Genomic DNA, 12280 nt, shown 5'->3' with positions numbered 1-12280 from the left:
CACCCTCCTAGGAGGAAGGATGAATTGTTCAAAATGTAACTATGTATCACAATGCAACTATGCATCACAGAGTGACTATGCATCACAGTGTAACTGCGTATCACAATATAACTATGCATCACAGTATGACTGTGCATCACAGTGTGACTATGCATCACAGTATGACTGTGCATCACAGTGAGACTATGCATCACAGCGTGACTGTGCATCACAGCATGACTATGCATCACGGTGTGACTGCATCACAGCGTGACTGTGCATCACAGCGTGACTGTGCATCACAGTGTGACTGTGCATCACAGTGTGACTGTGCATCACAGTGTAGCGTTGCATCACCATGTAACTTTGTATCGCAATGTAACACACACATCACTGGGACTAGGATGCAGAGTCTGCCTCTGGGTCCCCCTTATCCGCCGTTGTGCCCATCGCCTCCCTCCCTCATTCTGCAAACACATCAGACCCGGATGCTTACCCTTACCCGGATGCTTACCCTTCCTCGGTTCCCATGGTCCTCGTGGCAACCCGTACGGGACATGGGAGGCCCCGGAAGGGATGTACATGCGGGCTGTCTTGCCAGGACCCTGCCCCAGATTCTCTCTGTCCCGGGCTCTTCCCTGAGGCCAATGACACACCTGTGAAGGGGTTAAAAGAACACTTGTTACACACGGGTGGTCCTGCTTCTGCTGGCCGTGTCGGAGTTGGGCTAAAGGGAAAGTCGGAACGTTCCACTGGGCTCCTGCGGTGAACCGTCAGCACAAGGGAGAAGGAGAGGTGCTGGGCCTCCCGTTTTCGCTTCGTCTAGTTGTTACTCATTTTGATTTTAAATCTGATTTCATTCTTTTTTTTGGAATGGGTAATACATTCAAAAGTTCAAAAAGATAGGTAGTGAAAGGACTCTTCCATGGAGGGTGTGGAGAAAAAGGGACCCTCCTACACTGTTGGTGGGAATGTAAATTGGTACAAACACTACGGAAAACAGTATGGAGGCTCCTCAGAAAACTAAACATAGAGCTACCATATGAGCCAACAACCCCACTCCTGGGCATCTATCCAGACAAAACTTTCATTCAAAAAGACACAAGACAAAAAAAACCACACAAACCCCAAAAAACCAAAAATGGAGTTCCCGTTGTGGCTTAGCAGTTAACGAACCCGCCTACTATCCATGAGGACTTGGGTTCAATCCCTGGCCATGCTCAGTGGGTTAAGGATCTGGCGTTGCCGTGAACTGTAGTGTACGTTGCAGACTCAGCTTGGATCTCATGTTGCTGTGGCTGTGGTGTCAGCCGGCAGCTGTGGCTCCAATTGGATCCCTAGCCTGGGAACTTCCATATGCCTCGGGTGTGGCCCTAAAAAGACCAAATATATATATATATATATATATATATATATATGCACCCTCATGTTCATTCATTGCAGCACTCTTCACAAGAGCCAACACATGGAAGCAACCTAAATGTCCATCGGCAGAGGAGGGATAAAGATGTGGTTTATAGACACAGTGGAATACGCCTCAGCCATAAGAAAGAATGAAGTAATGCCATTTGCAGCAGCATGGATGGACCTAGAGAGTCTCATACTAAGCGATGTAAGTCAGACAGAGAAAGACAAACATCATGATCTCACCTGTATGTGGAATCTAAAAACATGATACAAACACACTTATTTATAAAACAGAAATAGATTCACAGACATAGAAGACAAACATGGCTACTAAAGGGGAAAGGGGGGGAGGGTAAATCAGGGGAAGGAACAGAGACACACTAAACATAAAGGAAATACATAAGCAGCAAGGACCTACTGTAGAGCCCAGGGAACTATGCGCAACATCTTGTAATAAAGTATAGGAGGAAAGAATCCGAAAAAGGACACACACACACACACGCACACAGGCACACAGGCACACACACACACGGATAACTGAATCACTGTTCTGTATACCTGAAACAAAAACAACGTTGTAAATCAACTATATTCCAATAAAAAAATAAAATGAAAAGTGAAAAAACCCCTCCTCTGTTCTGTGGTACCTAGTTTTCTTCCCATGAGGCAACCAGCGACAGAGGCAACACTTCGTATTTATTCAAGAATTCGTGGACACACAAGTCGATATGTGTAAAATCTCCTTTTTTTCATACAAAATTTGGCATACTAAACCCCCTGCTTTGTGTCTTTTTTTTTCTCCCTCCAAAATATATTTTGGAGATCATATAGCATTGGAACTGAAAACATTTCTTTCTCTCTTTTCTTTTTTTGTTTTCCAAGGACTGCAACCCCAGCATATGGACGTTCGCAGGCAAGGGGTTGAATTAGAGCTGCAGCTGCTGGCCTACACCATAGCTACAGCAATGCGGGATCCAAGCCACTCTGCAACCTACACCTCAGCTTGCAGCAAGGTGGATCCTTAACCTACTGAGTGAGGCCAGGGATCAAACCTGCATCCTCACGGACACTATGTCAGATTCTTAAACCACTGAGCCACATCAGGAACTCCATATTCTATAGGTCTGATCCACGTAGATAAAGATGCTTTTACACAAGCTATTCTTTCCTTCTGCTCTTTGCAACAGGCAACATCGGCGGGTGACTTCGAGTGACAGGCTCTCCAGGGTGCAAAGGCCAGCTCTACACCAGAGGCTTTCTCCTTGGGAGATGGATCCTGAACTCTCTGTGGACAGCATGCAAACGACGCTGGCGGTGTGATGGAAGCATGGATGTGACGTGCTGGGGGCATGAGCTGGTTGTTGCTGGAACGATGAGTATGAGAGATAAGCGTTGCTGTCTTGTCTGCTTCTATTTCCAGACGTTGCAATGGCACTGCCCCTGACCCGTCACTTCTCATGTTCAAAGCCAAAGTTATCTTCCTGAACTACAAATCTGATCACATCTTCCTATTTTTTGTGTGCTTTTGTTTGTTTGTTTTTTGTTTTTGTTTGTCTTTTTTAGGGCTACAGTGGCGGCATATGGAGGTTCCCAGGCTAGGGGTCTAATCAGAGCTATAGCCACCGGCCTACACCAGAGCCACAGCAACACCAGATCCGAACCATGTCTGCGACCTACACCGCAGCTCACAGCAATGCCGGATCCTCAACCCACTAAGAAAGGCAGGGATCGAACCCGAAACCTCATGGTTCCTAGTCAGATTCGTTAACCACTGCACCACCACAGGAACTCCGCATCTTCCTATTTTAAACCCCACCACCCCTTGGAAAAAAGAAAGAGGTGCTCTTTAATTTTATAGATAATAATCGTTCATCTTGTTTCACTGAGGGGCTGCATCCAGGGCTGCAGACGCCTCAGCTTCACGGGGAGAAAATGAACTATTGGTGGAGCCTGTGGTCATGCTTCCGGCCCGTCGGACTACGGCCTTCCTCCTCAGAGAGCGCAGTTCACAGGCATGTCTCCGCACCCCATCTTCCGCATTCGTTTTCTGCAGAGCACCCCTCCTTGGGCTGCGAGGGAGAAATACGACCTCTCAGAAACCCTGGGCAATGCACTCTGAGCAAACCGCCCAAAGGAATCTGAGCGCCCGGATTCCCCAACCAACCACTCCACATCCTGCAGGCAGCCCACACACTTGCATTTTGCGCTCGCTCCGCTTCTTGGGGTGCACTCCAGGTCCCCGAGGACTCAGAAAGCAAACAAGTTCTCCGCTGTCGCAAGACCACACGTTCTACACTGCAGACCTTCGAGCTCATGCTTCCCAGGGCGGACATACCCGAACCATGTGTCACGGGCTTGGTGTTCCTTACAGCTAATCCCGGGACAGCTGCGGGCCCTGCGGCCTGTCAAGCTGATGCCCACCAGCACCGGGCGCTCAGTGGGAAGAGGCAACACTGCCTTGATCACTGGCAGCTGCCACCAAACTCCCGATAAGGGGGCCGCTGTTTCTGCCCGCAGGCCCCCAGGAGCCCGCGCAGATGGGCCGGCGCCTGGTTCCGCAGGGCCCCCCACGAGCCCCAGGCAAGCGACCCACCCGCCCAAATGGTGTCGCAGGACACTCTCGGTTTTCCTCAAGCCGGAGATTCAGCTGCTTTTTCTCAGTGCAGAAGCCGGGGACGCGGGAGGAAGCCCTCAGGTGGTCCTCGTGGAAGGACCGAGAGGGCAGGGCTCGAGGCCAGGGTGGGTGTCACGCAACGGGCCCCGACGCCCCGACCCCTTTCTGAACCTCCGTCTTCCGCGTGCTCTTGGCGACCCTCCCCGACCCTGGACCGCTGCCCGCTTCCGCTCAGAGCCCCGTCCGTGTCCGTGTTGCCCTCGCTCGCGGCCGGGTCGGAAGCACGCGTGTGAAACGCAGCCTTGGGGCCGGACCAGCGGATGGGACGCGTCTGGTTCTCCGCTCCCAGGTTCAAGGAGGAACAGGGCTCGGGGTGCTCGGCGCGGAGCAGACGGCTGCGGGTCCCCGAGCGTGAGAGCCGGTGCCTGGGTGGGCCTGTGTGCACGCGCGTGCCTGTGGGTGCGTGCGCGTGCACAGCTGCCAGCAGCTGGGGAGGAGGGATGCCCGGTGGAGCAGAGAGGGACTCTGTGCTGGGGGGACGCGGCATCACACATCTGTCCACACCCCCAGGACTCACGGTGACGCAAGGGATGGGGACGCGACTGCTCAGTGCAGCTTCGCCCACTGTAACCAGTGTGCCATCTGGGTGGGGATGCTGGCAGGGGGTGCTATGCCTGTACAGGGCCCGGCGGGGCGGGGGGGGGGGACTCTCGGTACATTTGCTCAATTTTGCTGTGAACCCAAAACTTGCTCTAAAAAATGAAAATCTTTATAAATAAAGGAAATACAGTGAGAACAGCACATCGTGAATAAGGGTGACTTGCGACCCAGAGGCGTCTGGAGGCGTTTTCAGTTCTCACAATCGGAGGGGGCACGCCTCTGGGGCAGCTCCACAACCCACAATGCTGGACGCGACCTTGCCACAGCCACCCAGCCCCCGGCATGCATGATGCAGAGGCTGAGGAACCCAGGCCAAGGATCTGGGCGGAGCTGCCCTGGCTTGAAAAAGCAATTAGCGAGCCCTCTGGAGGCACCTGAGAGAAACTTCCTCTGCGATGGGATGAACGGAAACTGCCGACCAGGGTTTAACTTTTTTTTTTTTTCCTTTTACAGTGGCACCTGCAGCACATGGAGGTTCCCAGGCGAGGGGTCGAGTGGGAGCTGAAGCTGCCCACCTACACCACAGCCACAGGAATGCGGGATCCGAGCCGCATCTGTTATCTAAGTCACAGCTTGTGGCAGTGCCAGGTCCTTAACCTACTGAGCGAGGCCAGGGATTGAACCCGCATCCTCGCAGACACTGTGTCGGGTTCTTAATCCACTGAGCCACCACGGGAACTCCCAAGGGTATAACATTGTATGGTAAAGTTTAATTGTCCTTGGAGCCGGACCATCTGAAATGACATCACACTTGTGTGACCGGTCCCCCACCCTGGGAAATGGCGCAGAGAACTGAAAAGAGGTGAGAAAATAGCAGCATCAGTTGCTATAACCCAAACTGGGCGATGGTGGGGATGGGGGTGGGGGAGGCAGGGGGGAGACATCTAGACGGTGGGAGAGGATGATGGGAGTGGGCTTTGGGGGGAGGGTTTGCGGAGGAAGTCACCCCGAGTTTCAGTGCCAGCAGCTTGGAGGTCGTGTCCAGACCAGGATGCAGCAGGTGGCGGGGAGTTTGCTGTGCCGGCTCCAGCCAGACGCGGTGGTGGAAAGAACGAGGGTATTCACGGTGGGGACAGAGAGAAAGGATCAGAGATGCTGCGGGGGGAGGGGCTGGCGGGCCCCCGAGGTGTTCACCTGGGCGCACCACGTAAGGGAAGCCGAGTCCTCAGGACTCAGGGCAATACTGCGCAGCAGAGGCACGCGAAAGTCCCCGGCCAGGTCGCGCAGCCACACTGCAGCAGCGAAGGGAACTGCTGCAGGGATCATGCCTGATTCTCAGGCTCCTGAGCCACGAGAAGGCCCCGGTGCCAGTGCCGTTTGCTTAAAAAAGAAAGGATAATGCCTCCAGTCCGTGAGGAGCGCAACATCAACATTTCCACCCTGAGCTTTGCAGGACTCGTCGCCTCACCTTGCCCTACTCGCAGCCCTGCGAGAGCCCGTCTTCCGTTAACATGTGGGCATTTCTTCCTCGTTGATTTTTCCCACCATTTTAACTGGGAAATTTTAAGGAAACGCTGCATTAAAATATTATCTCTTGGCGTTCCCATCGTGGTACATTGGAAAAGAATCCATCCAGGAACCATGAGGTTGCGAGTTCCATTCCTGGCCTCGCTCAGTGGGTTAAGGATCCGGTGTTGCTGTGAGCTGTGGTGTAGGTCGCAGACGCAGTTCGGATCTGGCATTGCTGTGGCTCTGGGGTAGGCTGGTGGCTACAGCTCTGATTCCAAGCTGGATTCCCCTAGACTGGGAACCTCCCTATGCTGCAGGTGTGGCCCTAAAAAGACCAAAAAAAAAAAAAATTATCTCTCTTGATCACTGAGATGTCTGCACTCTCCTCACCCCCACACTTAAAATTTGTACCCAAGCCGAGAGCCTCACTCCCTTCAACCCAGGACGGGCCCCAGTGAATATGGACAGATGGCGAGAAGCCGTTAGAATCTTCACAGGAAATGCATAGGCGATGAGGTCCTGCTGTACAGCACGGGGAACCGTGTCCAGTCTCTTGGGAGGGACTGCGATGGAAGACAGTGTGAAAAAATGAGTGTGTGCATGTGTGCAAGTGGGTTACTATGCTGTGCGGCAGAAACCGGCACAAGGCTGTCGAGCAACCATGCTTAGATTCGAACAAAAAGAATTGTCACCCGAGGCCAAGCGGCCAGGACAGACCCTCCGCTCTCCAGAATCCCACGGCCTTTCCACCGAGCTGAAAGCCAGGCTAGATTCCAACCAGGGGATGGGAACGGTGCTCTTGAACGCAGCCTGGCACGCACACAGCGCGCGCGCGCGCGGGCGAGCAAGCTTTCCAGAGCAGGGAGGGACCCGCCGACGCTCCCCATCTGTCTGGCAAATGTACCGCTGCCTTCTGTGTCTAAGCAGTGTTCCCTCTACCGTTTGAGAATCGGTCATTTCGCAGCTGTATTTTGCAAGGATGTAGTTTGCTGCCCTATGCGTCCTGCACAGCGTCTTGAGGCTGCTCAGTGTCAATGACGTGCCTACTGAACAAATGCTGATGATCTGGGCTTTGGAAGGGGGAGGGTGTCTGTTTGGGACTCTGTGTGTGTGTGTATGTGAGAGAGACATTTAACAGCGCCTGCGTGTGCCCTGGCACAGATGTTATACATGTGGGAGGGCAGGTCTGGATGCAGTGACTTCAGGTAACAGGTCGGCGGCGTTTCCAGACCCTGTGCCAAGTGCTTTAGAAACAGATCCAGTTATTCAATTCCACGAGCCCACGGGGAAGGCACTGAACGGGCCCCACTTTATGAAGGAACCGCTTGGGGTCACAGAGCTTCTGACACCAGCCAGAAGGAGCAAAGCCAGGCTGGGGACCAGGTCTGTGACACCCGGCTGGTCCCATAACTCACCGATGGCCCCAAAGCGTTCCCTCTAACTCGAGAACGGAAGCCCCCATCACGAGGGTCTGGGGGTGCGAGGGGGGCCGAGCAGACCTCCTGGACCCCCGCCTCCGCCCTGCGTGGGGGCTTCGGGGGCAGCCGTGAGCAGGTCAGGCAGTGTCCGTGGAATGGCCCGTGGAAGGCGGGCTGGTTTTCTGCTGCTGTGTCACAAGTCACCACCGACTCAGCCGCTTAAGGCGGCACAAAGGGTACCGTATGCCGGCTTCCCGGCTCAGGGTCCCGTGCGTGGGTCGCTGAGTCGGTCACCGTGTTCTCCAGGCCGGGGCCTTACCCGAGGGCACACACGCGCATGTGCGCGCACACGCCCCCGCCTGGCTGCAGGCAGACCTTCCCCTGCGGCTGCTGGGCTCGGGGGCGAGTCGTCTCTCTGCCTGTCCGAGGGGGGCTGCGTCCTCCTCCAGGGATGCACACAACCGCAGCTGCTTCTTCCTCGTCCAGGCCGGCGGGACCCTGTCTCTGTGTTTCTCTGGGAGCAGCTGACCAGTCTGAGCCAAGGCTCAGCTTTGGAAGGTTCACCTGGTGAGGCCAGGCCCACCCAGGTCCCTCCCTCCCGGGAGCCAGTGGTGGATGAAGGATGACCCATCCTGAACAAGCTGCCTGAGCACGTAGAGTTTAAACCCGCCTTGGAAAGAGGGGCGGTCAGCAGCTTAATGAGCCAACCCCAGAGGGTAAGTTTGGACATGGCCCTCGGAGGCTGTGATGTGGGGGCTGAGACTTGACATGAGAAGGGGATGACGGGAAAGAGAAAGTCCTTCCCCTTTCCTGGCTGAGGGCATAGCAGGTGCAAAGGCCCCGAGGTGGGTACCGGCCAGGCCCTGTGGAGATCCTTGAACAATCCGTGTCTGGAGCGTGTCTCAGAACATGGAATGGCCGCATGTTTGTAAAAGTCAGAACTGAGTGCACACACACACACACACACACTCACAAGGAGTAAGGGCCTCTCTCCTCTCTGCTGTTCTTCCCACCAAGGAGGTGGCGTGGATTCCTGTTTTCTGGCTCTGCTGGTTATCAGCTGTGCATATTCAGGCAAGTCACTTAACCTCTCTGTGCTTCCATGTGCTTACTCATAAAATCAGTGAGGGGAGAGGAACAAAGACATCTCTGCATAAAGACAAATGAGCCAGTCAGCAAGCAGGCAAAAGACCCGAACAGCCTACGTGTCCACAGACAGACGAACTGATAAAGAAATGGTGGGGTCCAGGTACGATGGAATATGACGCAGCCTTAAACAGGAAAGGGGTCCTTCCATTTGAAACAAACACAGGTGAGCTTGGAGGACAGCAGGGTACATTACATAAGCCAGGCACAGAAAGAAAAAGAAAAAAAGATTTCACACCCGTGGAAGTTGAAAACGGCAAATGCATAGAAGCCGGGGGTAGAACTGCGGTTGTGGGGGGGAGGATGGCTGAAGGTCTGTGGGGTGCGTGAGTCGAGAGAGCTTGCGTGCAGCCCGGTGACTGCGGTTAATAACAGCGTGGGGAATACTGGACATTTCCTCAGAGGGGAGATTTCAGGGGCTCTCAAGGGCAACTGTGTTTGTGAATTAGTGTGGTAATCATTTCACTATGTGTGTGTATAACAACTCATGCTGTACACCTTACATATGTGCACTTTTTTGTGGTCTTTTTGCCTTTTCTAGGGCCACACCCGCGGCACATGGAGGTTCCAGGCTAGGGGTCTGATCGGAGCTGTAGCTACCGGCCTACACCACAGTCACAGCAACACGGGAACCAAGCCGCGTCTGCGACCTACACCACAGCTCATGCCAACGCCAGATCCTGAACCCACTGAGCAAGGCCAGGGATCGAACTCGAAACCTCATGGTTCCTCGTCAGATTCGTTAACCACTGCGCCACGATGGGAACTCCTTACATATATACACTTTTACTCTAAAAAAAAAGAGACTTGCAGGAGTTCCCTGGTGGCACAGAGGGTTAAGGGTCTGATGTTGTCACAGCAGAGGCTCAGGTCACTGCTGTGATGAGGGTTTGATCCCTGGCCTGGGAATTTTCACATGCCATGGGTGCAGCCTGAAATCAAAATCAGAAAATGAAAAAGGAGACTTGCACAGACGGTTCACCAGGAAGGGTCTGGGGAGGCACTTGAAAAGGTTTGCATCACCAGCCCCGGGAGGACTGAAGCTGGGTGCAGTCAGACATCACATGGCCTCTGGGAGCCTCGGGAGCACCACTGACCCTCCCAAGGGTTGTGGGGCAGCTGCAACTCCCACCGCTGCTGAGGGGTGTGGAATGGCGCATCCACCAGGAAGACAGTCTGTCTCTTTTTAAAATTTTTTATTAAAAAATTTCTTTTGGCCGTGCCTGCAGCATGTGGAGGTTCCAGGGCCAGAGATCGAACCCACTGCAGTGACAACGCTGGATCCTTAACCCGCTGAGCCACCAGGGAACTCTGGTCCCTCTCTTTTATAATTAAACACACTTTTACCGTTTGACCCAAATTTCCCACTCTGAGCTGTTCAATCTACAAAAAAGGACTTACACTGAGAAAAATGTGAATGCAAGGGTATATATACAGCAGCTCCATACGCACAACATCTACAAGCTGACCAGTGCCCTTTATCTGCAACCCCTGGCACATCCCTGCTGTGACCAGACCCATCCCCGCAACAAGACCCATCCCCGACATGAAAAGACCCGTCCCCACTGTGACAGGACCCATGCCCACAACAAGAAGACCCGTCCCCACCATGACAGGACCCATCCCCGCCATGAAAAGACCCGTCCCCACAACAACAAGATCCGTCCCCGCCATGAAAAGACCCATCCCCACTGTGACAAGACCCGTCCCCGCCACAGGACCCACCCCCACCACGACAAGACCTGCCCCTGCCGTGAGATGTAGCTCAGCAACGGACAGGGTGGGATGTTTGCAGTTGATTCCATCTTAACGGCGTAAAATCAATTCGGAAAACAGACTCGACTAGTTATGGGAACATTTCAAGGTGTGTTTGGGACGCTTGGCTGCCGGCAACCTCTCTCGCCACCGTCGATCATAAGAAATCCTGAAATGTGTCAAGGGTATGTGATCAAGGTAACTTTCAGACGGAGAAGCGCTGTCACTGCGAGGCACACCCGAGACCCCCGCACAGCGAGTCGGAGGCTGGAGCGCGGGGCTTGTCCTTGGGATGCCGATGAAACTTCGACGTGGTCACACAAGGGTTCCTTGGGTCAAGTGAACATGGCGGAAGATTTTTAAAAAGGAGAAAGTCGTCCAGGGCTGGTGTGGAGGCAGCGTGGTCAGCCAGGGGTTTTGCTGCTCATCAGCGGGGACAGTGCAGGGAGAGGGCTCGGAGGTGTCCTGGACGCAGGGGATGGAGAGGATGAAGGGAGAGAGACGAACACGGAGGGGTGGGGAGGTCCTTGCACACTCAGGGCTGCTTCTCACCCCCTGGTGGGGGGTGCTGAAGAGATGGAGGGAACTGTGTTTCTCCAGCCCCAACCGGCCATCCGTGTGGAAGGGCTGTGTGTGTGTGTGGTGGGGGGGGAAGCGGGGGGATCACAAGTCCCTCAAGACACCTGAGGATATACGTAGACCTCATCCATCAACAGGAATGGGTTTTAAAATGAGACCCGAGAGAGTTCCCCTTGTGGTAATGAAGCCGACGAGGATCCATGAGGATGCAAGTTTGATCCCTGGCCTCTGGTGGGTGAAGGATCCAGCATTGCTGTGAGCTGTGGTTTAGGTCACAGACAAGGCTCGGATCTGGCGTAGCTGTGAGCTGTGGTGGAGGCCAGCAGCTGTAGCTCTGATTGGACCCCCAGCCTGGGAACCTCTATATACCCCGGGTGTGGCCCTAAAAAGCAAAAGCAAACAAACAAAAATGACAAGTAAATAAATAAAATGAGACCTGAATGTGGCTGCCAACAGGCTGTGCCCTCTGGAGAAGTTTACTTGCCCTCTCTGTGCGTCTCTGTTTCCTCCCGCGTGAAAGAGAGAAGAAACACAGTCCCTCTGAGAAGGTGATGGAACAGCACCCAAACTCTGACCAGCTTCCACTCGTTCTGCTTCCTGAAGACAGGGAGTTTGATGGACCAAACCCAGAGTGGTTTTACAGAGACAGCACCGTGCAGGGGCAAGATGGGAACCCACGTTCTCAGGGGACCCTGGAACCAAGACTCTTCAGTCTGCGACCCAAAGGATGCAAGTGTTACAGGCAGGGCCCTTGAGGAAGGGAGACGTCCTTCAATGAGGAAAGTCTGGCGTCCAGCAGCTTCTACAGACTGAGACGAGCCCATTGGCTTCCACGTCTGAAGTCCCCTGAACCCCTTAAATTTTACCCTGAACCCTGGACGGGAAAGACAGATGGAAGCCCTGCCTCCTGTTTCCTGGCCATGGGCCTGGCAACAAAGCCTCCTCTTTCCTCAAAAGCTGGGCCTGCGGTGCTGGCTGCCGTGCCCCCCAGGCAGCGAGCCCTCGCCCGTAGCCGTGGGGTAGTAACACGTGGCAGTGAGCAGGCTGTGGAGTAACGCGGCGTGGGAGTGCGTTTTGGCTCTTTCACTTCCCAGCTGGGTTCTTGTGCAGTTTTCTTAATAGCGGTTCCAACTCAGTGTGTTGAGGATAAAAACAGTTCCTCTCCCGGAGGCGTTGTTTGTGGATCCCGTGAACTGCACGGAAGGGAAGAGGGGATGGAAAGTTTCTCTTTCCCTCTGGACTCTCGTCCTCCAGGCCAGGGATCAGAAAACCA

General features: G+C 54.1%; 1 protein-coding gene across 12 annotated transcripts in view; it reads right to left on the bottom strand.

Moving 5' to 3' along the window:
- LOC110261077 (uncharacterized) overlaps positions 1–12280 on the bottom strand; it is a 181306-nt gene that overhangs the window by 11225 nt on the left and 157801 nt on the right. For 10 of the 12 annotated variants that reach the window (XR_014806788.1, XR_014806792.1, XR_014806790.1 and 7 more), the window contains one exon: positions 494–635. Coding sequence is in view for 4 of the 12 variants with exons in the window: in XM_084962290.1 (XP_084818416.1) it covers positions 494–635 (142 nt within the window). In the remaining 8 variants the exon portion in view is untranslated. Of the gene's footprint in view, positions 1–493; positions 636–12280 lie in introns of those variants that run through there. The other 2 variants (XR_014806793.1, XR_014806794.1) reach the window with 1 other exon arrangement.

The sequence above is a fragment of the Sus scrofa genome, chromosome 6 (genome assembly GCF_054392235.1).
Source record: "Sus scrofa isolate SSC_HxYL_T2T_F1_AM1 chromosome 6, Sscrofa_HxYL_maternal_Yorkshire_Landrace_v2.0, whole genome shotgun sequence".
Taxonomy (NCBI): Eukaryota; Metazoa; Chordata; class Mammalia; order Artiodactyla; family Suidae; genus Sus; species Sus scrofa.
Note: the sequence above shows the minus strand (reverse complement) of the source record. Positions and strands in the feature narration are given on the sequence as shown.